The following is a 27,941-nucleotide window of genomic DNA, read 5'->3' as shown; positions in this document are numbered from 1 at the left end:
AATGAAACAATATTGCTATCTTCAGTATAACTAATAAAACTTTGTACTATTTCTTTCAATATTATTTTGTTTAATTTCCTGCATTTTTGCTTACTACTCAAACTCAAAAATAATGATTTTTTTCCCCTAAAACTCATCCAGTAACTTTCTCATGCATCGCATGAGTTAGCGACTAGTGTGTGTGTATTTTTTTTTAAGAGGTAGAGTTTTAATCTATGACATCTGCTTTTGATGTTTGTCATTTGTCACAAGAGACTTTACCAGTTGAGCTAACTGGTACCTGCTTAAGTATCGTGCTATTTTGACAAGCATGTTATACAATTAGAACCTTCTCAGATGAGTGTTCTTTATATTAAACATGGGCCCATTTTTTATTTGAAAAGAAAAAAAGGGGTACATTAGGTCTAATATAATTTAAGTTGTAGATTCAAATTAGAACCAATATAACTTATCACAAATAATTTGTTGTAAAAATATTATGAAAATATTGTGAACGTAACACTTTTATAAAGGATGTATGATAGTTTCAATCTTCAAATCGAAGGTTAAGTACTTTAAAGTGGTAGAACTAATAAATGTTTCCATATAGTCAAGATTTCTCATAAAGGATTCTCAATTTCTCATATTCGGGCCAAGATTTCAAGGGTTTAACTAAATCAAATCTTGTACTACGGAATCCACATAAAAGTAATGGTCCTTTTGTTTTTTTGGGAAGAAAGTAATGATCCTTATTACGGCTTATTTTGGCAATAGTATTTTTATATATTATATTTATTTATAAAAAATCCTTAATATATAAGCAGTATTACCTTGAATTTATGCATGTCACACAATAGAAATTTCTAAATTATCAGTGTAAAAAAAAAAGGTGTAAAGTGCAGTCTATAAGTCTATTCTTTTTGTCCAATTTGCAGAATGCAGTCTATTCTTTTTTACCAAGCATTGTCTTTTATTAGATGGAAATAAAGAATTGTTGAATATGCAAACTTTGGGCTTGCCTATCTAATTTTGACTTTTTAAATTTCTCCTAGGTACTAACCAGATCCTAGAGATCTCTTTAAGTTTTTATAATGTCATTCGTTAACAGATGTGAGTGTTTCTCTCTTTTAAATTTTTTTTTAATAAATAAATTTGTTATTTATTTTTAACGATAAAGAACAAGACAAGAGTAGAGCTGTAGAAGGAAGCGTTATTCTCACATTATCGCCCACTTGCCCAAGGCTTGAAACTGGAAAACAAGCTTGTCACATGTAAGAATATCATGTATTATAACAACAACAAAGTTTTAGCTCCAAAGTGTTGGAGGTCAACTATGAATTATCGATAGAGAAATTATATATGCCATAAAAAAATTAATAGGGTTATACCTAACAAGAAACTTGGATTATGAAATTATTAAATCCCAACGGCTTCTACCATCACAATTCAAACATCTTCTTTCTTTAATATATTTTTTTTGGGTATGCTTACATTATTTTAGTTGTCTGTTTTTACAACTTGTAGCAATATGATGAGTTAATCTTTGAAGTCATGGACGATGTGGTGCACAATTAGGAAAGTACTTCTATCACGGGCCAATTTTTTACTTGTTTCAAGAAATTCCTTTGATGACAATTTCACAGGATGATATGCAAAAAAAAAAAAAAAAAACGTAAGGAAATAGTCCTTAACAGGAAATAGTCCTTGAGAGATTGTCTTAGTCTTAACCCGGATATATAGGGTTTAAAATTTAGCAAGCCCTAACTGATCCAAATTGCACCCGCACTAGAGGAACAACAATTTTGCAGGTGGATTGGTAAATCTGAAAATTTGGTTGTTTGAGAATTTTCCTTTTTAATTTACTTGGGTTCTAGTTTCCACTAATATAAAATTTATCATGTACTAGCTTCTCATTATTATTATTTTTTGAGAGAATTTCAATCTATAGCGTTCGTTGTTGATGATAACTCTTTATCATCAGACTAAGACACTAATTAGTTTTTGATTTTGGCGGGATTGAACTCTAGATCTCTTATTCAACCATCATAGACTTTACTAGTTGAGCAACTAGAACCCATAGTTTGTTATTAATTTCTATTAATTCTACATTGGATGATATAAATCATTTCAATTATTCAAGTAGTTTGCTCTTTTCTCTTTGCAAGGAAAAATTGAACGCAATTTTAACCAAACTTCTAGATTTCCTTAATTGAAAAATCCCAAGTTATGGTTTTCTATTTGTTGAGTGAGCTTTTTAGCGAGAGAATTTGAACATTGTACATCTCCGATGGGAACATTAGAAAGTATTAATCATATTACAAGATTCTCTATTACAATTTGTTAAGGACATAGTTTATGTAATTGGCTAATCCTTTGACAAAACACACTTTACTTGCATTTGGGTAGATTTAGAATGTGTTTTATACTTTAAAGAATAAGAGTTCAAGTCTAGTATTGAAGCCATGCAAATCTGTCCAAGAAACAAGTGAAGAAGTGCTAATTCATTAAAACTCGACAGATAGCTAACTATCGAGGTCTTGACAGTTAGCTCAACAGCTGTATTTATCGAGCTTTACGAAATTCAGATTTTCAAATCTGATTTTCGGCCCATGCTGACATGTATGTGTATGATTTCTTTTCTCACAACCGTAGATATATATAAAGCTTATTTAAAAGGCTGTCACATAAGATAATACAAGGAGAATACATGAAAAAAGTGACCAAAGCTTTATTATCTCTGAAAAAAGCTACTGTGTCTTTGTGCCTTAGGGTTTTGTAACCAAGTGCTTCTTGATCTTTATTGTTGATGAAGTGAAGAACTTTGCAGCCAACATTCTTCTTCCTTAAGTTGGTGAGTGAGTTACGTACTGGGATTCGTGCAAAAGAGTTAGTCACATACTGGGATCTGTGCATCAAAAGGGTGGCGTTCATAAAAGGGTGACGTACTGGGATTCGTGAAGGTCTCTCCCCAGATATTTTACTGTGAAATTAATTTGTTTCATTGGTTTTTCTAGGTCATTATAACTTGTCTTATTTAATTTTTCGCTGCATAATTTTGACATGATATTAATATTTGTTTGTTTTAACTAGTTTTATTCATATTAAATCTAATTAACAACTTGGGATTAAACTTGTTAATTCTATCAATCGGGGTCTAAATTTCCCAACACAATTTGATGGTTAATTGTATTAGAAGATGTGGAAATTTTGATGTTCATGAATCAAGGCAATGAGTGCTTCAAGGTAGGTTTAGGGGGACTCACTTAATCGTAGACCAATTCCCTTCAAGTCTGCAGCTCTTGTTAGAGTTTTTATTTATTTATTTTTGGATAAACCTTATTAGAGCTCTTGTAGCTTATTATTGTAACTTTTTTTTTTAAATATTATTATCTTTTCAAGTAAATAAGAAAAAATTCTCTTGGTTCTGAGCTATTATTATAGTGGTTTCTCATGTACAAATTGTGGTTACATTTAACTGCCTCTTGTACTGATTTTTAGTTGGGATGTAGTCCTACTCCCCAATTTCTGTGTTAACATACTATTAGTGCCAAGCATCATGTTATTCACTTATTTGACAAACATGTTATACAATCATGCATTAATCATGTGTTTAGAATTAGAACCTTCTTCGATGAGTCTTCTTTATATTAAATACGGGGCCCATTCTTCATTTGAAAAGAAAAACAAAGGGGTCCATGTCCACTAGGTCTAATATAATCTTGAATCCTTGATGTTAATCCTCATAAAGGATGTATGATAGTTTCAAATTTCAAATAGAAGGATAAGTACGTTAAAGTGGTAGAACTAATAAATGTTTCCATATAGTCAGAAAAGCAGGATTCTCATATTCGGGCTTGATTTCAAGGGTTACTAAAGCAAATCATGTACAGATGTACTAAGGGATCCACATAAAAGTAATGATCCTTATTAGGCCTCAATTTGGCTATGGTATTTTTAAAAAAAAAGTAGTACTATTACCTTGAATTTATGCATGTCACAGTGTCACGCAATAGAAATTTCTAAATTATTAGTTAAAAAAATAGAGAGTGTAAAGTGACGGTTGGCTATATCCCAATAATAAGCAAGTGGCGGTGGTGGGTGGGTGGTAAAAAAACATGATAGTAGAAAAGTTGAACGATGACTGAAATGACTTGAGTTTACAAAATTCGGATGAATTGTCAAATCATAAATCTAAAGGTAAAAAAAAGTTTAGAATCTATTCTCCTTTACAATTCAATTCAACATGTCAATATATTATCTACTTTTGGTGGAAATTTAGAAATGTTGCATTTTTTGGAACTTCTATGATGGGTTACATTATTTTAGACGGGGTTGAGTCGAGTAGATGAAAAAGCCCAGACCAATCCTGAACACGTAGAACAAGTTAGTGGGGCCAATCCAAGCCCAATTGAGATGACCCATTATAGTCTATACAAGTTTATTATTGGCACCTTCAAAATCACTGTATGGTAGAATATGCAAACATGCATAAACTTCTTTCTAATTATTATTTTTTAAAGCTGTCCCTATTACAAATTTACAATTAAAAAGAAAAAGAAACAAAAGGAAGAACAATAAAGTAAACTGAGGTTGATTTCAAAGAATCAGTGGCAAAAGAAAAAAAATGTAATGATTATATGGATGTAATCATATGGCACCACGATTAAGAAATTAGATATTCTATATTGGATTTTAGACATATACAACATGTCATGCTCATATAAATCTGGATTTTAGACATATACAACTTGTCATACTCATATAAATCTATAATAAAACTCAAGTTAAAGAGTTTTGTAACTCAACTAAAGGTGTTTTTAATTATCGTCTAGAATTTAAATAATTCGTATTTATATATATATATATATATATATATATATATATATAAATACACACATATATATATATATAACCGAAACTTTTAAAATTCTTACAATTTTTCACGTCAGCACAATATTTAAAAAATAAATCATTATCAATTTTTTAAAATAAAATTATTTTTGTTTAGTTCAAACATAACAATGAGTGAAACTCTATCTCTCCAACAAGTCCAACTTAAACTCAAATTCATCATTATTATATATATATATATATATATATATTTATTTATTTATATAAACCGAGAAAACAAACCCTAAGCACCCTTCAACAACCCCGACCATACAAACCAGATGGAGAAAACAAACCCTCAATCTAAACTCCAAACTGAACGGTACCACTACAACCCCTCAGCTTGATGCCAAGCCAAGTCTACCACCGTGGGTACGTGTTTCTAATTTGTGGCTTCAATTTTTTGGGTCTTTTGTTTAGGGGTTTAGGGAGTCCAGTATGCAATGTTAACCAAGTGCTACTCACACTACAGTAAAAAGGTCCAGTAGGAAAGAAGATTCTAGAACATGTCTCTCTAGTGGCTAAACTCATGCTTTTGGAATTTCTTGCTTTTAATTTTCAAGCTTTCACACACTTTTGGGTCCACTAAAATTAGGAGCTATTCGTTGATAAATAATATTCAATAGGAAAAGAAACACATGCCATAGCTTTATGGTTGTTTGCAATGTGAGATGGATCTCCCTCACCGAATTGGTCTTCTATTTGATTTAAGAACCGTGCTGATATAGCTGCAATGTGGAGTAGTGAAGGTTAATGGGCCATTTGGTCTTAATTAGAAAGCATCGATACATCTGCTACCTAAACTCCAACAAAATTGCGATAGTATCAGCAAGCCAGGAGTTTTCCGTCATTAATGCATTGGTCACCAAGTGTTGACCATCCCATATCAACAGCATCATGACAAATTAACGGCTCCCATGAGTAAACCTACAATTTCCAAGCATGTATGTATGTGATGTTTAGGTACCAACTTCATACAATTTCATTAAACTACATGACAGTGACATTCCAAATTTTCAAACTATATTCCAACCAGAAAATAGGGTCCTTCCATTGGGATGAAAGGATTGTTTCTTTGATTAATGAATTTTATGTCGAATTTGTTTATATTGTTGTTATTAATGAATTTCCATTCAACATATGTGGATATTTGTTTATATTGTTGTTAATAAATTTTATTTATATGTCGAGTTTTTTATTTGCTTTCATATGTGCTTGAGTTTTTCTTTCTATCTTATTCTTTTGTTATGTTTAGAATTGATTTTCTTTTGAGTATTTGGGTTAATCTCCATATTTATATTGACATTGTTTTCATGGATTTGGTTTTTGGGTTGAAATTTCTATTAATTATTTTATATTGTATATGGCATATGAAGCATCTCTATTTTTTTGGAGAAAAAATCAAAGCTACAACCTATGTCCTCCAGCCTAGGGATAAATTTTTATTTGATATGTTATATATAAATTAATTTGTTGAATTTGAAGAGTTTTATTTGGTTTTGAAGTAGAATTTGAGAATTTTATAAATTTGGAAGTTTTAGGTCTTGGAGTTTTTTGTATTTGTGTCTCAGTAGATTGATCTTAATTTTTTACCTTAAATGCTTTTTATTTGGGTTTATGTGATTTTTTGTCTTCTTAATTAAAGCTATGATTTTTTGTTGAATGATTATTTGTTTGGATTCAACATAAAAGATAATGGAATTAGATGTTATAATTTTAATATTGTTTCATATTTTGAATTTTCTATATTGTTGTTACTACGACTAAGTATGATTAAGAAAAGAATAGAAGTTAAATATTTCTTCATTTTTTTAAATACTAACTAGCAAAATGTATATAATATGCACATTACTAACCCAATTTTCTATTTCTAAATTTCTTAGATTTTATTATAAATAAGTTTTTGTGTATAAAAACATTCTACATACCACTACCACGTCAAAGTTGTGGCAAAAAATTGTAAAATAATATGGTCCTAAAACTACTCTTATGACCATGATGAGATAAATTTAAATTCTTTACTCATTGTTAATTTTTTTTTCATAGTCAATAAATTTCCCGTGCATTATAGGGGTTAGCGACTAGTTGTTGTAATTAATAATAATAATAATAATAATAATAATAATAATAACATTATTATTATTATTATTACTATTAATTTTTTTATTAAAAAAAACTCTACGTATGGAGGCACAATGTATATGTCCAATGCTGGAGTTTATTCACCTTGCTCCATTCATTTTCCCATCCTACTCAGTCCTTTTACAGTGTTATTACTTTCATGTAACCAACAAAAGTACAACAAAAAAGAAAAGAAAAGAAATTGAGGCCTTGATTTCCAAGAACTGTGATCAATCCTAAATCCTAATAATCCATCGCCTTATTAAAAAGAAATGAAAAGAAAACCATAAAATTAAAAAAAAGGATAGTTAGTAATTACAATAAATCATCTCTAGCTCCCAAAAGAGCAACCATTACTAAAGCTCTAGGAGGGAAAATTTCCTATACAACTACAAACAGAGTCGAGCACTAGATAAATCCAATTATTTAGATAACATATTATACAACAATAGCTAGCTTGGGACACCACAATGGTTTATATATATATATATACATACATACATGCATCAGTACTTTATGGTGCAGCAAAAGCATCGTCAATCCACTTCTTCTTATGGACCGAGACGGCCTTCTCAGGTTTTGCCGAGAAGGCAGAGCTAACCAGAGCTTGAACCATGGCCTTCCACTTGTTCACACGCTTGCGTTGTCGAATACAACGGAGAACCACTTCTCTGTCCAGGGTTTGGGTCGAGTCTGTAGGCTTTATGTAGAGGTGGCTTGTCACAGGGATATTGGTTTCTGGGACTTCTTGTTCTTCATCTACATAGTTGTTGTTGTTGGTGGTGGTGATATTCTCAGTGGGTTGGAATTTGGACAACATGGAAGACAATTTTGGAAAGTATTAAGGTAAAGAATAGGGTTGAGAGATAACCTAGGCAGATGTAAGGGTCTTATGTAGGTGTGGAGTGGCTTTTATAGAGGAAAATATTTACACACACTATTGGAATTAGCAATGATGGTCAAGGTTCTGGCTCTGTAAACAGAGATTCCAGTTAAAGATTTTGGCCATTAAAATTTTCAGAGGTGAAAAGGGTTTGGTCGGTGGCTTGAGATTCGAGGCAATGTTTTGGGAGATGGAAAAATCAGCAACAAAGATCCATAGTTTGTGAGAAGGTCGGTTTTTGAGGTTCAAAAAATACCCTTAAAAAAATGGGAGTGTTTCTTGCATTTGTCACTGTATTGTGCTTAATAGTAATAAAAAACTGCTTGATGTCTAATGACTCACTTCTAGGAATTAGATTCGGCTGAATATGATCACTCTTTTTTGGATACACGAATATGATCTTTGCTGTATATATATTCTAATCAAATACAGTAGTTGATTATCAAAAAAAAAAAAATCAAATACAGTAGTTAGATTCGAATATGATCACTATTTTTAGACCAACGTAATTTTTAAATGGAAGCTAAATATAACTTTAATAAATTGAAACTTTAAAATTTTACTGTTCTAAAAAATTACTTTAAAATTTTACTCTCTCTCTCTCTCTCTCTCTCTCTCTCTCTATATATATATATATATATATATATATATATATATGTATATATATATTAAGGGAATCTATTTTTTACCAAAGAGGCAGAGACCATTTCTATTTAGTCAAGAGAGCAAAATGTTTTAGTACTGATTGATATCAATGTACTATTTTAGAGCTACCGTTATTGATACACTTATATAATTAAGGAATATTATAAATACTTAACGAAAGATGGTTTTGTCCACAGAATATAATAATTCAAGAGAAAACAAGAATTCATCATGTGTTTGTCACAAACCTGAAGAGGGATTTTCATTTCTACAAAACCTTGGGTTTACTTTCGTTTTCTTATACTTGAAGGGAGGTTGTTGAATTTTACTCTAAGAAAGGAACAATAACAATATATTTACACATAATTTTTTTCGTCATCACCTTAAATTATAATGAAAATAATATTAATGTGTATTATTTTTCAATAGCTGTGTTAAAAAGAAAAACCAAATAAATAGGAAAAAAAAAAAACCCCATAAATTAGTGAGGAATTAGGATCCCATTTCAATTGCCGTTGGAGATGGGTCCAAATTCCAAACGTCTAACCGAACGGAAAAAGAGAAAAAGAGAATAATAAACGGGCCTTAGCCCAATGAGCTCAATTGAACCATCTAGTACTGTTGCAACAAGGTATTAAAGTTGAGATTTGTGGTTTATTTATTCCTTTGCACCAATGGGCCTTAGCCCAATAAAGTCAATACAAATTTGTGGGTTACATGGTTGACCATTCCCTTTAAATCACTCCATTGGTCATATTTTGTTGGTCCTTTCAAATTCGGGATCTTCATGTCCCAAAAGATAATATTCTTTTAAGGGTGGTGTTTCTTTTACACATAATGTGAAATAGTTTTTTTCTTCTTTTAAAAGTCAATAAATTTACAAGTACAAATTTCTTTTAGGATTGAATTTATATCTTATATAAAAATAAAAATAATATAAATTTCCTTACTTATCCTAAGCTTCATTTAAAAATTTGTCTTACTCTTAAGTTTAAACTTTAAATTAATAGTAAAATTCCCTTATTGTGACTACATCTAAATATGAGGAGAGCTTTGCTATGCAGTCCATGAAGCAACAGTCCTGCCATTTATGAAGACATGTTTCGGTTGAGACCTAGACTCTTTTCAGAGTCGAGACTTGTATTAATCAAATTATAATTCAATTTTCGTGCTGAGATTTTCACTGTAAGGAACCCATGATAATTGTTTTATTATCATCATTGTTTATTAGAAATATACGCGTCCCTACTACAACTATAGAAGCCCATGAAAGAGTGATTTAGGGGAGAGGGTGAGGCTTGTTCGTATTTTAAAAATGTTACATATGTCCATCTTTGGCAAATATAATACTCGACGCATTTAAGCGCTTTCTCTTTTCTTTTATGTTTTCTGAAATAGGGGATCGATTTGATAAATTATCTGCGATTAGAACAAAAATGGAAAATTTTCCAGATTTGGTTATCCCAACTGTGCTGCAAGAGTCAGCTGAAGATTCATCCTTGAATGGCCAAGTGTCCCAAGCTGATTCTAAAGAATTTAATCATCACCACCTTCCAACCAGCACGTATTTATGGTCTTCGTTTCAACTGTCTGATTCTGCACGACGTGCATTCACACATGCATTAAGAGTCCCTACATGTAAATTAGGACAATTATGTTGTTAGTCTTAGATATATAAGATAAGTGCATCCAAGTATTTTTTTTTAATAAGTACGAGAATTTTAATTTATAGTGTCTGCTTCATGATGATTGCTCTTTATCATCAAGTTAGTATACTAATTAATTTTTTTATCTAGGCCAGGATTTTAATTCCTAGGTCGCTTTCTTAACGACAAAAAACTTTACCAAATTTGCAAACAAGCCAATACATTTAATAAGTACACATAATTAGCTTATACATTATGTAGCCTGGCTTTAGCAATGTACAACTTAATTTGGCCCGGTGACTACCAAAGTCGGTATGTTTTATGTCATTTGTAGCCAACAAACCACTTAAGCATCTGCAATAAGGTTGCTAAATTTAATAAAGAGTCATTTTAGCAACCAATACCCTAAATACAACTTCTACTGCAAAGAAGCCAAAGTTTAAATTTTTTTTTGAGTTTGAGCTACAGTGAGCTGCTATAGATAGCAGTTCACTGTAGCATAAAACTTAAAACAAAAGTTACTTCCTGGTTAATAGAAAAAAATATGATTGATTTTTAGAGATTTTTTCATTAAATTTTAAAAAAAAACAACTCTATTTCATAATAAGTTAAATAAGGGAAGTTACTCATTTAAGATTGCTTTCAAACATTAAAAAATAAGAAAGTTTAAAAAAAAAATACTTTTTAGAAAATAATTTATTTTCTAGAAAACATTATGGCCGAAACAAATCGAGAATACAAATGATTACTAGATAATTCAAATAGCTGTAAAAATTGGCTAAACAATATCCAAATAACAACTAACTTAATTCCTAAACAATAGAGAACCAATCTAATCACCTAAATAATAGGAATTCTTATTGTAGTCAAATTGGACTATAAAGCGGATATATAGCTCATAGCAGATAAATTAGAATTTGAAATCCTCAGCACCTTGGTAACTTCAGCTGCATGCGTGACTTTAATTGTATCAACAAAGTGGTTTTGTTGTTCCAGCTTTGTGTGGGACATAACAGAATGATGTGTCAAGATTTTTAGGCACATAAATGCAACATCTATGCGATATGTTAAAGTAAGTGCTAAGAATACCTTCTAACTAAGAGAAACTTTTCGCTAGCCAGTGGTCTTTAGTTCAATCCTGAAAGCTTATTGCACTTTTACAGCACTCTCTATACTTATTACGTGAGAGGCAAAGAGGGATACTAAACATTAATGTGGCGTTTGGTACGGGGTAATATTTTAGGATTCTCAAGAATGTTTAAAGATTCCTATGTTTGGTTGCAAATCACGCTAAAGAATCAGATGCCAGGAGAATCTGGATTCCCCTCTCAGTAGGAATGTGGATTCCCTTTAAAACAGGTGGGAATCCAGATTCTCAAGCTTAAAGAAAATTGTATTTTTTATAAATTGACAATTTTAACCCTTTTTCATTATCATTTAAGCAATTAACATAAAATATAAAACAAATTATTATGGATTAAACTCTTTTAAAATTATTATTAAGAATAAAAGCATTTGAGAATTTAAATAATTATTTTTGTATTGTACCTGTCATTTTGAAATATTAGACTATAATTTTAATGAATTTTTCATAATTAATAGTTTATATTTGGTTTTTCATTATTTATTTAGAGGAAGATTTTTTTTTTTTTAAGAACTTGGTAGTTCACATTCAAATCTAAGGATAGAATAGGAAAAATAAAATTTTTCATTTAAGATTCCTGGGAATAAACCAAGCGTTATCATCTCACATTCCTAGGAATCTTAAGATATTCCCAATGAAACCAAACATTGGAATAGCTACATTCTTAGGAATGTGATTCTTAGAAATCACATTCCTAGGAATCTAGATGCCAAGAGTAATGTGGATTCCCCGTACCAAACGCCACGTAAGTGAAATTAAAGCTTAAAATCGATGGATGATATATTATGTAGTAATTCTAGTTCGCATCTCACCATATCAAAACAATGAGTATAGGGATTCAAAATTTCATAACATTTTTATTTTTATAATTGATAACTTGATTTATTGTGATTGGTATATTAAAGAAATTGTGTTAATGGTGAGTTTATGTTAAAATGATGTTTCAATCACAATTTATCACTTTAACAAGTTGCAAAAATAATTTGTTTTTCTAGTATTTCCTTATGAAAATAGCCCTAATAAATTGTTTTTCTAAGAAGTTGTGAAAGGAAGGTAGTTTTTTATTTGAGACGTTAGAGAAGGGTAGAAGAGGGAAATATGTAATTGTGTTTTTCTTGTGTTTTTTTTCCTATGTTTTCCTCCTAATCTCTCAACTATTCTCTCATTTAATTTCATTCTTTTCGATAAAACAGAGTGTAAGAGGCGTTTATATTGGAGAAATGACCAAAATCATCATTTTCTCCCTACTTTTCTCTTATTCATTTTCAATCTTTTCGTTAAAATAGAGGGTAAGAGGCGTTTACATTATGAGAATTTCTCCACTAAACCAAATGACCAAATTTTTCATTTTCTCCCTACTTTTCTCCCATTCATTATCAATTTTTCTGTTAAAATAGAGGGTAAGAGGCGTTTACATTATGATAATTTTTCCACCAAACCAAACAACTAAAATCATCATTTTCTTCCTATTTTTCTCTCATTCATTTTCGATATTTCCATTAAAATAGAGGCTAAAAGGTGTCTACATTATGAGAATTTCTCCCTTAAACCAAAACCAAAACCAAACCATCAGAATTATTATTTTGTCCATATTTTTCTCTCATTCATTTTTAGTCTTTTCAATAAAAACAGAGTGTAAGAAGCGTTTATACCATGAGAATTCAAAGATGGATAGCTGTTTCTTTTAGAAGAACTATGATAGTTGAAATTAGTTCTACTAATTGACAAAAAATCCAAATACCAATGATATAGATAACGGAGGTTACAACAGGCAAGCTGGCATTTAACACTCTGGGTAACATTACTTACGTATTGCCGGTGATGTGGCTGTCAAACAGTGGTTGCTTGATTAACGATCCCAAGCCAACATCTACAATATAGGTTTGAATCAATGTTCACAGGTGGCAGAAACAAACGCACCGCTGAAAAATGTAAGTGACAGAAAAACAACTATCCTAGGACTAGAGTCAGCCTAGGTACGTGGCGGCTATCTGACATATCTTGGAAGTTGTTAAAACACCTGTCACTGTCTTATTAGCGGTTCCTTTTATATATGTACACGGACGGTTCTGTGCTATTTATGGAAAAACGAATATAGCTGACTTGGTTTTTTTAATCTATCGGTAGGATCAGATTTTTTCGTTTCCTTTTTGGGTAATACCAATTCAATGGATTTTGAGGGCAAGCAACGGTCATCAAATCTAGAAAACCTCCAAATACAACGTACCTGTGTACTAAGTTTTTGATGCCCTCCAGGTCTTCTTTTTCATATAATCTAGAAAGAAAGTGTATAGGCACACCAAAAAAAAATCATTCTAAATTAGTAAATTGTTAACAATAAATAAAAAATGATATTAATTAACTAAGAATTTATATAAAATTCAGTAAAAGTTTTTCAACTAAATTATTGTGAAAAATATAGTGAAATTTTTTGTGTTATAACATTGGGCATCTAGAAAACATAGAGTCCGTTAGGTAATATAATTCTAGTAACGTTATTTGTATTTTTTGAAAATACGTGTAGGTGAAAAAGTGTGTAAAAATATGTGTAATGTTGTTTAAATACTGAAAACTGTTGTTTAAGTGCATGTACCAAACACTCTCAAAATTTCTAAATGTAAGGATAAACTCGGCAACAATGGTTAGCTTTAGAATAAAAAATAACAAAAATAAACTTTTGAGGGAGAAAAAAAAATTATGATTGACCTAAAATTAAGGAGTGTAACTTGAATTTTAATCTTGAAATTATTTTATAAGAGATTAAGATTTTTTGGCCCTCAAAGTTTATGTAACTCCTCAAGAATTATGATGGCCTAAAGATATTTTAAAAAATAGAAAAATCAATGGGCCTATACCTTTGACACTCATCCTTTTTAACAATATTTTTTAGATAAAATTTTTCAAGGTTTTTTAAGAGTCTTTGTGGGGACTAAAAAGACCTAAATAAGTAGTTGGGCATTGGGCTTTGTTGATGGGCGGTAGTTTGTTTAGACTAAAAAGCCTCCTAGAACCGTAACTCGGCAATGAGTCGAGAGTCTGAGGATTCGTCCGAGAACGAATATCTCCTCGGACAGACCCACGATGACCCTGGGATTCGCCAGAAAGATCAAGGTAGGGTTATGTAAAAACCGTTGGATAAAAGGGGGACTTAGGCGCCCTCCAGACGCAACGGTGTGAGTGAAATATCTTATGAAAAGGCTGTCACCTCCACATTAAAGACCCTACACCTACCTCCCTGACCGCATTAATGGGGGAATGACCCCTGAACAGTAGGATAAAAACTTTCCAGCTATTATAAAAAGACAAAAAGAAGGTGGTGAAAGGGGAGAGGATTATTTTTAGGAAGAAAGAGAAAAGAAACTAAGAATTGGAACTTTGTCATAAAAAGGGAAGTAATATATAAACTGTCATCGGCTTATGTCCGAGGAGGTTCCCTTGTCATATTTGCTTATCATTTGCAAAGATTGTGGCATTATAGCTTGCTTGTCACGTTTCCAATACCCCTAAACTAGATTGCAAGCCCATACTCTACAAATTTCATTGTTTAAGGTTTATTGAACCTGAGCCCACGTGTATTTTTGGGTCTAGGTACAATTGAGCGCTTACAATCTTGTAATTTAACTAGTTAACATATTCAGATTTTTTCCAACAAATACATTTAAAATTTAAAATCCTTTATCTCCCAACTACCAAATTATCAAAAGAAAATTCCTAAGACTTAAAAGAAATGCTACGACATCATTTGCATCAACTTATTTGATTAGTTTTGTCACTTCATTTACGAGCCTCTAGTTACTCAAGTTCCTTAACCCCATCTATAGCATTGGCTAAGGCAAGATCTGGTCTCTTTCTACAATTTTCTTTTCTCCACTCACCCATTATTAATTTCAGAAAAGTCAAATGTTGTATCACTTATTTTCCTACCTATAAAATACTTAAATTTTAAGACGTAAATATGTATCATTTCTTTACCATTTATTTATTTTCGTCTAATTTGATTCATTCATTTCAATTATATGAATAATTTTTTTAAATCACAGTATAAAATTGTGTTAGCATATTTGAAAGTTCATCTTCACAGGTTTTTTATTTTTTTATTTATTTTTTTTAACATCATTATTAATATTATATTATTTTATCATTCAATTATAAAAATGAATAGAGTAAAAGAGATTTGAACATTGTTTCTCATCATAAAAGAGACTGAACAATATCATTGAGCTAAATGCTCTTGGTGAGAGTTTATATAGCTAAGAGAACACGAAACAAATTATTTCAATATTTTTTTTTTAATTGAATATAATATTGAGTAGTTGTGACATGGTCGGATTGAAAGTGTTATTTTGTGCTAAACAATATCACTGAGCTAAATGTGCCTTGAAGATTTATTTAGCTAGGAATCCATAACAAAGAAATGTATCTCCATGGGATCTTCCACTTTTCCTTTGTCTTTGGTAACATGATGCTATCTTTTGCCTCCCACCATTCATCGTATTGCCTGAAAACAGAAAATGTCAATTATGGCGCTAGCTAGGGTCTTGATTGGAAGAATCACGCTTGAACCATTTGCAGATATATATAATACAATGATTAAGAAAGATAAAACGTTTTCATCCCTTCCTTTTCTCTATTTGCCTAGGACAAAATGATATCCTCCTTTAGAAATCATAAGGTGAGAGTCAGAGCCCTAACAATTCCACTATATCCTTAGAAATCATAAGGTGAGAGTCAGAGCCCTAACAATTCAGGCAAAGGGGTTGCGACGTTAGAGGTGTCTATTGATTTTCATATACAAATCAGTTTGTCCACTAAACTTATCACAAGAGAGTGTGATCCAAACTCCAAACTGATAAATGTTTGTTTTTTCTGCAAGAGCCCAGACGCCCTTATATTCAGAGAATTGGATCTTATGCAAAGATGATAACATTAAGGAAAATACTAATAAATTTTATTACTTATTAACTTACAAATTCATTGGTAGTGTTAATTCAACGACCTAAAACATAAATATTAAATTACATTTTTGTGATTGGTGACAATTTTTATAAGGCTTATGTAGTCAAATTTGTAACAATACCTTTAACGTCGCTTCTGACTATGATCTGTGACAAAAATCTATCACTCTCATTGATCTTGGACCCTTAGATTTACCCTGCACAAACATTCTAAAGGTGGATCATGATAGAACCTATTCCACAAGCTTCAAATTTCTATTTTCAAATTGCGGTTGAAGAGCTTTGTTGATATCTCACTCTCAGTGTCTAGCAGCCAAGAAGAAATTTAAATAAAAACATCTAGAATTTGCAACCAAGCAAGACTTTTGATATATGGTTTATTTATAGTTGTTATAACCGTCCATTTCGGTAATTAGTAAAGGAGGAGCTACTATTTCCACAAGTTTAAAGTGGTTGGGATATTTTGATCCTTTTTTTCATTATAAACCGGGTCTTCGTGTCTCCAACCGTTTTGTTGATAAGATAAACAACAATTCAATACAAGTAAAGAAAGTCGCCCCTTGCTAGAATTGAAGAAATTTACTCTTGAAGTTTAACCAACAGATCATGCTCTTCCTCATTTAGCAAAAAGCAAAGCTCATCATAGCCCAGGCAGCCAAAATCTTTTCATGTTTTCTTAAAATGAAAGCTAATCAAAGTGTGTATAATTCCATATTTTTGGGGGGCAACTCTAAGTAATTGCAATCTCATTACCTTTGAGAGCAATATTATAGGTACAAAATTTTCTAAAACTGTTTTTAATAATTTATTATTAATTTTTATTTTTATATAAGATAGAAATTCTACTTAAAATAATTCAAGTGTATATATGTGCGAAATTTCCTCCTGAGACTTGAATCCCAGCCCTTACACCTTACATTTTAAAAACACTTATATTTGTAGAGTGACAACTGCACTAATGATGCAGCCCTTACCCCTTACATCTTAAAAACACTTATATTTGTAGAGTGACAACTGCACTAATAATGCGCAATGATTTTAATAATTTATTAAAATTGTGATAATTACTATATTACATAGTCATATTGTACTACACAACTTTTTTTTTACACTCACAACAGACCAAGTCAATCTTGGTACAAATTTTGCTTCACTATAAATATTGTATTTATTGTTTCTTCAAACAATAAATAACCATTTTGCTTATTTGCAATTCACTCTTTCACAACTTAATTGAACCCAAGATTAGCTTATAAACCAACAAGAACTTTTTTTTTGTTGAATATTTGCAATTCACTCATTCACAACTTAATTCATGCCAAGATTAGCTTTGAAAAACCAACAAGAACTGTTTTAATCACTATATGCAATTCACTCCTTGACAACTTAATTTATCCCAAGATTAGCTTGAAAACCATCATCCACTCAATTATAACAACTGCCCCAACTAATCAAACCACATTAAGTCTAGAGCCACCAAAAAAAATGTATGAAAAAAAATCGTCAATGGTTAGTAAATAGTAATATTAATAATAAGAATTTTCCAACTCATCACTTACGCAAATATTACTAGAAAAATTGCTGTCTATGAGACACCTGAGAATGAATAATGCTAAAAATACAAATTATTTTATAAATTTTTCTTACAAATTAATGATATGATGAATAATTATTAATAAATAAAAAAATAATATTAATACTAAGTTTAGATGAAAACTAATAAAAAATTAAACTCCTTACTATTTTATAAAAATACTGTAAAACAATTTGTGAACATACGTGACAATTACTCATCAAACAAACAGTCATGCTATTCTTAAAATGGGACCCGGCCTTTCAGGAATCAAAACAAAAATAACGTATCGTCCTCACACGTGTCAACATCTGACCGCCCCTATCTTCTCTACCGTTCAATCCTCATACTATTTATATATATGGAGACTCTCACTCTTCTCCCGCCTTTCCTTCTTTCATATTATCCTTCTTTTCCTCCCAACCATCCCAATCTTTCTTCCATTTTCAGTCTCATAAACCATTTTTTCCCTTCAATTTCAACACTTTTTTTGTGTTGTTGTTGTTTTTTTTGTTTTTTTCCTTCTTCATCTTTCTAAATGTTGGGATTTGCAATGCGAGATATTAAAGAAGGAGGCCCCGATGGAGGAGGCGCTCCAATGATGTACGCCAACACATCCAGGACGACTAGCATGTCGAGGTCGAAGTTCGGAACCGTCTTGCATTCTGATCCTAATATCTCATCTTCGGCAAACAATGTCGACGATGATTTCCCAATGCGTAACAGCAGTGCCTCCTTAAACCTATCTGCTTGTTATGACCCGAGTCGAATGAGCGGTGAGGGTTCTCCTATGACAATGTCACCATGGAACCAAACTTCACCTTTTACCAAATCACCTTGGGCTAATTTCGACGAAAACGTTACTCAAAACGCTCTCATCGGCTCGCTGGTTCGCGAAGAAGGCCATATTTATTCGTTAGCCGCGTCCGGTGATCTCTTATACACTGGCTCAGATAGTAAGAACATTCGGGTCTGGAAAAACCTCAAAGAATTCTCGGGGTTCAAAGGGAATAGCGGTTTGGTTAAAGCTATTATACTTTCCGGGGAAAAGATTTTCACCGGTCACCAAGACGGGAAAATTCGTGTTTGGAAAGTTTCTCCTAAGAACCCAAGCGTTCATAAACGAGCTGGGACTTTGCCGAGTTTGATGGATATCTTCAAAAGCTCGATCAAACCTAGTAACTATGTCGAAGTGAGACGACGTCGTACTGCTCTATGGATCAAACACACGGACGCGGTGTCGTGTTTGAGTTTGAGCGAAGACAAACTGTTTCTGTATTCGGCTTCGTGGGATAGGACTATTAAGGTTTGGAAAATTGACAACTCGAAGTGCATCGAATCGATTAACGCTCACGATGACGCCGTTAATTCTGTTGTGGCCAGTGCTGAAGGGTTGGTTTACACAGGCTCAGCTGATGGAACCGTTAAGGTTTGGAAAAGAGAAGTTAATGGCAAGGTTACGAAGCATTCTCTGACTCAGAAACTGTTGGAGCAAGAGTGTGCTGTAACGGCGTTAGCCGTTAACGCCTCCGGTTCGGTCATGTACTGTGGGTCCTCTGACGGAATCGTTAACTTTTGGGAACGGAGTGAGAAGAAACTATCACATGGGGGAGTCCTCAGGGGACACAAATTGGCTGTACTGTGTCTCGCGGCTGCAGGGAACTTGGTGCTGAGTGGTTCGGCTGATAAGACCATCTGTGTGTGGAGGAAAGACGGCGTTATTCACACGTGTCTTTCCGTTTTGACGGGACATAGCGGACCCGTTAAGTGCTTGGCTATTGAGGAGGATCGTGAGCCGTCCAATAATGGTGATCAACGGTGGATTGTTTATAGTGGGAGTCTTGATAAGTCTGTGAAGGTTTGGTGTGTTTCTAGTTTGGCTCCTGATTTGAATGTGATAGTTATGAAGCAACAACAGCAGCAACAACAACAACAACAGTTTCAGTTTCAGTTTCAGCAACAGCAGAGTCAGAATCAGAATCAGAATCAGAATCATGATCATGATCATGATCATAATCAAACGGTTTTTGATGCGGATTCAATGCCATCTGATGGGAGTTTCTCCTCTACAGGCAGAGTTAGCACGACCAAGAAGCACTGATGATCCCAACAACCACAACAACCTTTGTGGGCCCTTGAGATCCCGGTAAATCATATCCACGTGTCGAGATATATTTCGTGAAAATTTTATTTTGTGTAAACGTTACATATAATATTCTTCTTATATCCAGTGAATCCCAATAATATGAGACTCACTTTTATGTAAGATAGATGTTATATATTGGCTTAGTTGAATTTGAAATCCAAAAAACAAAAAAACAAAAAACAAAGAAAAAAAACCCAAAAATTGCAACTTGGTGATACCGATACGTGGATTTTAGGCAAGTGGATGTTGGGGTTTGAGGTAGTTATGTTGAGGGTTTGCCTACGTGGAAGGGAAGAAAGATTACGAGGGACTGATGTTATTTTTAAATGAATTTGGAACATTGGTGTGGGTGTGAATTGAGATGGATGATATGTATATTTTATGAGTGGGAATGAATTAAAATTAATATATATATTTTTTGCTTTCTACCTGGTTATTGGGATTCCTCATTATTATTTTTTGATGAATTGATTCCTTATTGTTATTTGCTAGTGCTATTAATTATTTAGGAGGATTTAGTCTTTGAGATAGCTCAAAGCTCTCTTAGTTGCCTCTAAATTAGTTCTTGTTTGATTAATGTCATTATTCTCCTCATTCATTCAGTGCATATGCCCTTTCATAAGATGATGCATTCTCCCTTCTTTTGATTTTGTCATGGTAGTGAACAAAAAAAAAAAAAAAAAAAAATTGAACTCGAACTTTTAACCAGCTTTAAGATTGCTTTGCGTGATTGTAACGTTGAGAGGAAAAATTTGTTGGAGTAAACTACATAATCTTTAACCTGAAATCATTCTAACCTGGGTGGTTGGGAAGACAGTGTGAAATGCTTATGTCCAGATTCTTCAGAAAAAGATTGACTGGTTGAACAGGCACTTTACAACAACTTTTTCTGTCTTTAGACTTCAATTACTTCATTGATATATTTCCCCTACCTATGTTGTTTTTTCAATCCTATAATCATCAGTTTATTGATTGATTCAAACAAGGTAAGGTCTTGAAGTACATTTGACGCAAAGCACTATTGTGGAACATGGATGACCATTCTCGTCTAGGTATACCACCGACCCAACACAACTATAAAACTTGAAGGCTTGGCAAAGCGCAGTTGACAACGTTGGTCTCATACTTGGCAGAGATTTAAAAGAAAGATTAAACAGTTATAGAACTGGTAATCAAATTACATTGAGTATTCATTAAATATTTAATTGTCAAGGCTCAATTATACTGCCACGGATTTGATCATATTTGCTTTTTTTTTGGATGTCTTAGTCTAATGCATGAGTTTACTCTGAGGTGCTTAGAGTCTGCAGCTATTTAGCAATATCAGTTGCAGATAGAGGCAAAGATCCATAGGCATTCTTCGGATAATATAACATTTCCCACAACATTGGCAAGATAGAAGTAACAATTGACAAGGCTATTTATAGACAGCACAAACTCTCTAACTCTAAACTGCAATCTATCACCTCTCTGTGTAAGTTTGTCACACTGCAATAAATCAATTATTATGAGAAACCACACATGGTCTGTTGCATAAGACATCATGATTGTGAGTTACAATTAAAAGTTTGATGGACATGCAACGTGCTTGTATCAGTGTGTGGAAGATTATTTGAGGTTGAGCAGTCAACATCTAAGTTTCAATCTAGTATAAATATTTGTGCGCGAGAGACATGTTATTAAGGCACTGTGTGGCTCACTGTGAGTGATTGATCTTGTCAGAGTCCTAGCTGCTTATGCAGTAACAAGAATGCTGGCACACTCTTGTGATATTGTTTTTGGTGTATCTGAAAAAAAGTGTTTGATATTGAACAAGTTCATGTTTTAAATGTTCTTAAGTAGAAGTGAAGTTGTTTGGGGCTACAAATATATTTGTTGAATGAAGGCAAACTACAATGGTCAACCCAAGTTGTTGATTGTTGCTCTTTTTGCGAAGGCACATAGCAGATTCAATGCTCTGAACCTAAGGCAAAGGTAACCCTCCTCTCAAGTTACAACTGAATTTATTTAGCCTGTTTATTTAGGTGAACTGATTGAGAAAAATATCTGACATATATGCGGACTTAAAACTATAATTCCTATAGAACAGTGATGATGATACAAAAATGACATGATAGCCGTAAAAAAATGTAATCTGAAAACAGCTTATTTTGTTGAAAACTGAAAATACTGTAGTAAAATAATTTTTAAATATGTAAATAGTACAGTGAGACCTATTTTTAATGAAAAATTGCTAAAAAATGAGGGTTGTGAGTCCCGTGAACAGTGTACGAGACCTACTGAAAAGTGGTTGAAAAGTCAAATATTACGACTACTGTTTATGAACAGTAAATGAACAATGAAATTCGTCTCCTAAAACGTGTGCCAAAAAAAAAAAGAAAAAAAAAGAGAGGAAAATGCAAAACTCAAAATGCCAGACGCAAATAATTCCTATCCAAACACTCACTATATATATATTTAAGTGGATAATTGCCATATGCTGCCTACTCACCAGTTAAAAAACAATCCATTTCAACTATACATGTAATTAGAAGTCCTCTCAACCAAAAGCCAACCAATTGTTCAATGTGAGAGCCTACGTGAATGCTTTCTCTTCAGTTCAGGTTGTCTAAATGAGCTGATACCACCCAAATGGCCACTTCTACAACCGACTGTGTTCAAGTCTAAACCCAGAGGAACCAAATCTCCTCCTTCTAGCACTCTGAGAACCTATAATAAAGAGAATGGTTTTCAACTTAAACAACTTGTCTATCCAGAAAATGGGGTACAACTTTTAATCATGAAGATAAGCACTAAACATTAAGGAATAAGAATTGGAATCAAGAGGGAGAGACAAGAAACCTTTGACATTGGGGGTCTGGATTCAGGATCTCGACGTAGGCACAAGGAAGCAGCTCGACACACTGCCTCTAGTTGATGAGGGAAATCAAAGGATGGTTCACAGGCCAAGCATGGATCCAGTAAATGATAGTTATTTGCTATAACATGGCCTGGTTCTAATGTGGCTAGTGGGTGGAACCATTCAGACAGGAACTGCTGTCTCTCTATATATTGCAGCTCATCCATTCTTTTACCTGTCATTAGCTCTAATAAAATAACCCCAAATGCATATACATCTACTTTATTTGTAATTTGTCCACCTTCCAAGTATTCTGGTGCCAGGTACCTGGTTCAGACATATTCAGCACCATTAATTTTTTATGAGGGTAAGTAATTAGGCCTCATAAAAAATCAGATTAATTAAGCATGTTAATAGTTTCTTTACATATCTTGGAATGCATCTAATTTGATTATGTCAATTTTAAGCAACATTTTAAATGCCTAGCAGAGGAATGTGTACCCCGAAGTTCCAATAACTTGATCCTCAGTGCTGATATCCCATTCAGAGTGCCACCTAGCAAGCCCAAAACCAGCAATCTAACAATCACAACAAACATTGATCAGAGAAATAACTGCTTATTCTATAAACATTAACAGAGTCAATATTGATATAGTACCAGAGGCTCAAATTCGTGGGTTAGGAGGATATTGTTGGGTCGCAGATCTCTGTGCGCTATAGAACCCACTCTGCAGTCCTCATGAATATATCGTAAGCCCCGTGCTGTCCCTATTGCTATCTTTAGCCTTGACGGCCAATCTAAAAGGGTTGTGTTGTTTCCTGTCAGCCACAGACGAATATTAAACTATCACGACCTGAACTTTTATTAAAGCCATATAACATCAATAAAGAATGTTCAACAAGTCCATGGAAGTGAAAGGAGCCATTTCCTGTGTTTTATAAGCCAAAGCTCTTTGGAAAAAATTAAGAACATAGAGAAAGAGAAAATAGATTGTACCATTTAAATGGAAGTCCAAGGATCCATTGCATATGTACTCATAGACCAACACTCTCTTCCTTTCCTCAATGCAAAACCCAATCAACAACACAACATTTCTGTGTTGCGCACAGCTCAATATCCGCACTTCCCTGCAGAAATCAGAATGTGATTGAGAGCCACCAAACTTTAATCGCTTAACTACAACAGCCTGGCCATCTCTCAGCATGCCCCGGTGAACTGTACTGAAACCACCTTCTGCTAAGAAATTTATATCTGAGAACCCGTCTGTAGCTTCCTCTAGCTCTTTGTAAGAGAAATGTCTTGGAGGTTTTCCAAAAACAGGTGCTTTGTGTTGACATTGTGAGCATAAAGGAGGAGGTATTGAGCAATTTCTACCAATTGAAACGGCATCCCTGATGCTTGAGTTTGTAGTGTGGTCTCCCTGACTCATTTGGTCGATGCTGGCTCTATTACTCCCAATATCTTGATCAGAGTCCACAAACTTATCAAGTAGACTTTTGGAAGTTGGAGATCTAATTTCTTTAGTTTTCCCATAGTTTTGAGTTGTAGGGGACTTTCCGTCAACAAAGTGGTTTTGGGGAATCCAAAGAACTCTCTTTTGATTTCTAGCTAAAGATGGTGTTGGGGGTTTAGACAGAGTGGTAAACCTTTGCCCGTTCAATTCAGGGGTTGACAGTGGGACATTTAGGTCTCTTCGCTTAGCAATTGGCTTGTGAATTCCATTGTTTTGTCCTTCAAATAGAGGATTTTGTCCATAGACAAGGAGAAGAGAACTCGGTGTGTCATAACTCCATCGTGAACTTTCCCATGTATTTCTTGTGTGGAAAGTTCTTGATTCTTCAGGGCTGCTCTGTGGGCTAGAAACCATAGACTGCTTCATTTGATGGCCTTGCAACTTTTCACCATCTATTCCTGGTGTAGAAGTGGCAGAAAAGAAGGGCGTTTGGAGCTCAGTTGAGCATCCTAAATTAAGCCTAAGGACTTTTGGTTGACCACCCTTCATTACTACAATGTTGCACTGCAGTTCCTCCATGCAACGCTTCCGCTCTTGTTTCAATTTCCTGTTTTCACAAGTCATGTGGTGAACTACTTTTTCAAACCTTTTTTAACCATTTGAGAGAGACATGCCTTCATGGTAAATAGTTAGATGGCATACACCAATACAAGTATATGAAATTATATGGTTTGTTTATTCACAAAACGAGTAGTTAGCATAAAGTTGTTAAGACTGCAGTCCAAAACCAAGTAGAACAAGATGTGGAGTGTCTCAATTAGTAACCGTGTATGCATGAAGTTGTTTTAGCTGAGTCTCAAGTCATTGTGAAATACAGCATAGGATAACACATTTTTATTGGTTTTTCATTTAGTTGAGTTCAGTTAATCTACACCAACTAGTAAAGAGGTCAGAGGCAGTCCCAACTTATGCAGGAATTCACAACAATCATAAATGCTTGAAACTAGAGCTGCAAGAGTAAGGTGAGCTCCAGTTATTCATCAAAATAACTTCCTTTGATAGGAGTACAATACGGTGCGTATATAGGAGTGTTAAACCTTAATTCTAATTCTAATTGGCTTGGGAGCTTTATGGTGGGTTTAGAAAATTGGGGCTTCTATTGGACATGCCAACACACACTAATCATAATGATTCAACAATAAAAATTAACAAAATGGAAAACAAACAAAAGATAGAACCTAGAAGTCAGCACCAAAAAATGTGAGAGAGACTTTATGCTTTGAGAATACCAATAATTTTTCACTTGGTGTTTTTCCTTATCTCTATTTATATATGTGTATTTTTGTTCATTCTCAAATTTAAAATTTATTTTGCATATAAAAGTACCCATACAATAATAAAATTTTACGCAACCAGTGAAGCTTATTTAGTTATCAATACGGGTGAAAATAGGTTATCAAGTATCAACAAACATTAAATATTAACTCAGAAAAAGGAACTAATACTTTTTTTTTAATACATGTATGTTTAATTACTTGTCAAGTACGACCCAGTTGACACCATTGCTCTTTGCTTCAGCAGCCACAGCACCACCAGGCGAACTTGACACCACCTTAATCCTCACTTTAACCTGAAATTAAAGTGTCGTACTTAGTTAATTTTTGGGTCATTATTAATTCAATTATTGTATAAGCTAGAAAAGCCCGCCGGAGCCTTCCAATTTTGATGTAGGACCCAGATGGCCATATCTATATGCAGGTCAAACAAAGTTTACATTGCACTTTTCTTTAAAGACATGTACAAACTACAGAGTACTTAACGTTTTTTCTTTTCATTTTATTTGTTTACTTTTTGTCCCCTTAATTCAAATCATGGATTTCTACTTTATTTGCTAAACATTTATGTACCACAGCTATATATATATATAAACACAAATATAGTTTCGGCTTAAAGTCTCCATTGTACTAAATTTGTTACGATGATAATGTATGATCAAAATTAAATACACTTTAAAACGTGAAATAGGATTATACACAAAATAAATAAAACGTAACCGATCAACTTCCCACATTTTTTGGTAATGGAATGTACTAAGTATATAAACATTTCGTATTTTTCTCAAAAAAAAAAAAAAACATTTCTTATATTTTTTGTGGGAAGTCAAAATTAGTAGTTAATCAATGATAATATTTTTTTTATTTTTACAAAATAAAATTCTATTCTAACTTAAATATATATGTGTGATAATATAATCAACTATAAACTTTTTTTATTATTATTTTTTTTTAAGGATAAACGGCAAAATAATCAACTATAAACTTAATTGTTAATAACGTAAAGCTAAAGATTCTTCTTTTTTTATGAAAAGCTACGGATTCCTGGGGTCCGCAAAAATTTTTTGACTATCTTTTTTATTTGAACTGGTCCAATTTATGGATCTTGATTCTCGAGTAACATTGTCCAGGCACATGCTGTTCCTCTCTACTAGCCTAGCTGGCCATCAAATCATTAACGTATAATGTTCATGCACTAGAAACAGATCTAAAATCTTCTAAAACTCTATTTCTGATTCTCAAATGATCATTTGCCAGAGACACAAAATATAACAAAAAAATATTAACAAATGCCGAAAGCGTTAGTTAACCATTTTAGAAAAATATTGTTTTTATAAAAAAATTAATTAATATTTTGATAATTTTTTCAATTTTTCATAAAAATAATATAAAAACTTTTTTAAAATTGATTTATTAACCATTTTCTTAATAACACTTGTTAACATTAACCATAAATAAAGCAATCATTTATTTTGTTAAATGCTTAAATAAAATAAATAAATAAATAAAGCAAAAACAAAAAATCAGGCGAATTAGACAATGACAGGTCAGAAACTACTGTATACGAGGAAAGTAAACTGTTTGGGCAAGCCAAAATCACGTGTTCTTGGTTGTCTTAAGTAACACCAACGAAACTACACGTCGTATTTCTAAGGTATTAATAAAGGCGGCAAGTGGTAATTTGGTAATTTTATGTAAAGTCAGACAGTTACCTTACCTCAATTTGGTTGCGAAACTGAAGAGCCATCTGAGAACAAGACTCCGAGATCTGATGAATCTTTTCCGGCAACTTTTCTCGTTGGCTGCTCCCACAGTCTCCTCTAAATAGCGTAAAGTTCCAGAACCTTCTACCTGCAACATTCATCGGAAAAACAGCGTCAGCAAATTTAGCTACATAACTCAACTAATACTTCCTAATATTTTTAGACTTGTCTAACTCAACTAACACTTCCTTACATAACTCAACTAACTCAAATTTAGGCTCGTCTTCGTAACTATTGAATTATTAAAACAAAAAAAAATTAAGAGAGAGAAGAGATTTACTGGTTTTCTCCTTGGGAATTATGGCGAGCAAAGTTATGCAATCGCCAGGATGAACGACGTGCGTTAGAGCCCATGCTAATGCAGCCTTTGAAATCACCTTCTCGGCTTTAACGGCGACTAATACTTTATGCGATGCTCTGTTGTTGTTGGCGGTGGTGGTGGTGGTGGTGGAGCTGCTTTGCCTTTCGCTACCTTCCATCTCTTCTGGCAACATTAATTGAGTCCTCATTTCTGGGGACCCTTCTTGCTTTTTCGATGCCTCAGAAATGTGTAGAGACTTTGTTTAAGT

The 27,941-nt window shown here is 33.0% G+C and overlaps 2 protein-coding genes across 2 annotated transcripts; one reads left to right on the top strand and one right to left on the bottom strand.

Moving 5' to 3' along the window:
- Positions 1 to 18,374: 18,374 nt before the first annotated feature.
- LOC142622805 (protein JINGUBANG) lies at positions 18,375 to 20,367 on the top strand. Its single transcript, XM_075796351.1, has one exon. It carries the CDS (start codon positions 18,375 to 18,377, stop codon positions 19,935 to 19,937), a length of 1,563 nt encoding a protein of 520 aa, XP_075652466.1. The 3' UTR covers positions 19,938 to 20,367.
- Positions 20,368 to 22,269: 1,902 nt separating this feature from the next.
- On the bottom strand, positions 22,270 to 27,941 carry LOC142608742 (inactive protein kinase SELMODRAFT_444075-like). Its single transcript, XM_075780430.1, has 8 exons — positions 27,653 to 27,941; positions 27,327 to 27,460; positions 25,811 to 25,905; positions 23,819 to 24,882; positions 23,480 to 23,640; positions 23,323 to 23,399; positions 22,824 to 23,148; positions 22,270 to 22,691 (listed from the first exon to the last, which is right to left on the bottom strand). The coding sequence occupies exons 1-8, from the start codon at positions 27,879 to 27,881 to the stop codon at positions 22,545 to 22,547; spliced, it is 2,232 nt and encodes a 743-aa protein (XP_075636545.1). The 5' UTR covers positions 27,882 to 27,941; the 3' UTR covers positions 22,270 to 22,544.

The sequence above is a fragment of the Castanea sativa genome, chromosome 1 (genome assembly GCF_040712315.1).
Source record: "Castanea sativa cultivar Marrone di Chiusa Pesio chromosome 1, ASM4071231v1".
NCBI classification, from domain to species: Eukaryota; Viridiplantae; Streptophyta; class Magnoliopsida; order Fagales; family Fagaceae; genus Castanea; species Castanea sativa.
The sequence above is the reverse complement of the archived record's forward strand: the minus strand, read 5'-3'. Positions and strand labels throughout refer to the sequence as shown.

What these genes read in the sequence shown, in the direction of transcription:
- LOC142608742 (XM_075780430.1), bottom strand. Translation starts at nt 27,881, where the DNA reads ATGAGGACTCAATTAATGTTGCCAGAAGAGATGGAAGGTAGCGAAAGG. An exon ending in AATTCCCAAGGAGAAAACCA is followed by an intron (nt 27,461 to 27,652) that starts GTAAATCTCTTC and finishes TGAATGTTGCAG; the next exon opens with GTAGAAGGTTCTGGAACTTT. An exon ending in CCAGACCCCCAATGTCAAAG is followed by an intron (nt 22,692 to 22,823) that starts GTTTCTTGTCTC and finishes TCTTTATTATAG; the next exon opens with GTTCTCAGAGTGCTAGAAGG.
- LOC142622805 (XM_075796351.1), top strand. Translation starts at nt 18,375, where the DNA reads ATGTTGGGATTTGCAATGCGAGATATTAAAGAAGGAGGCCCCGATGGA.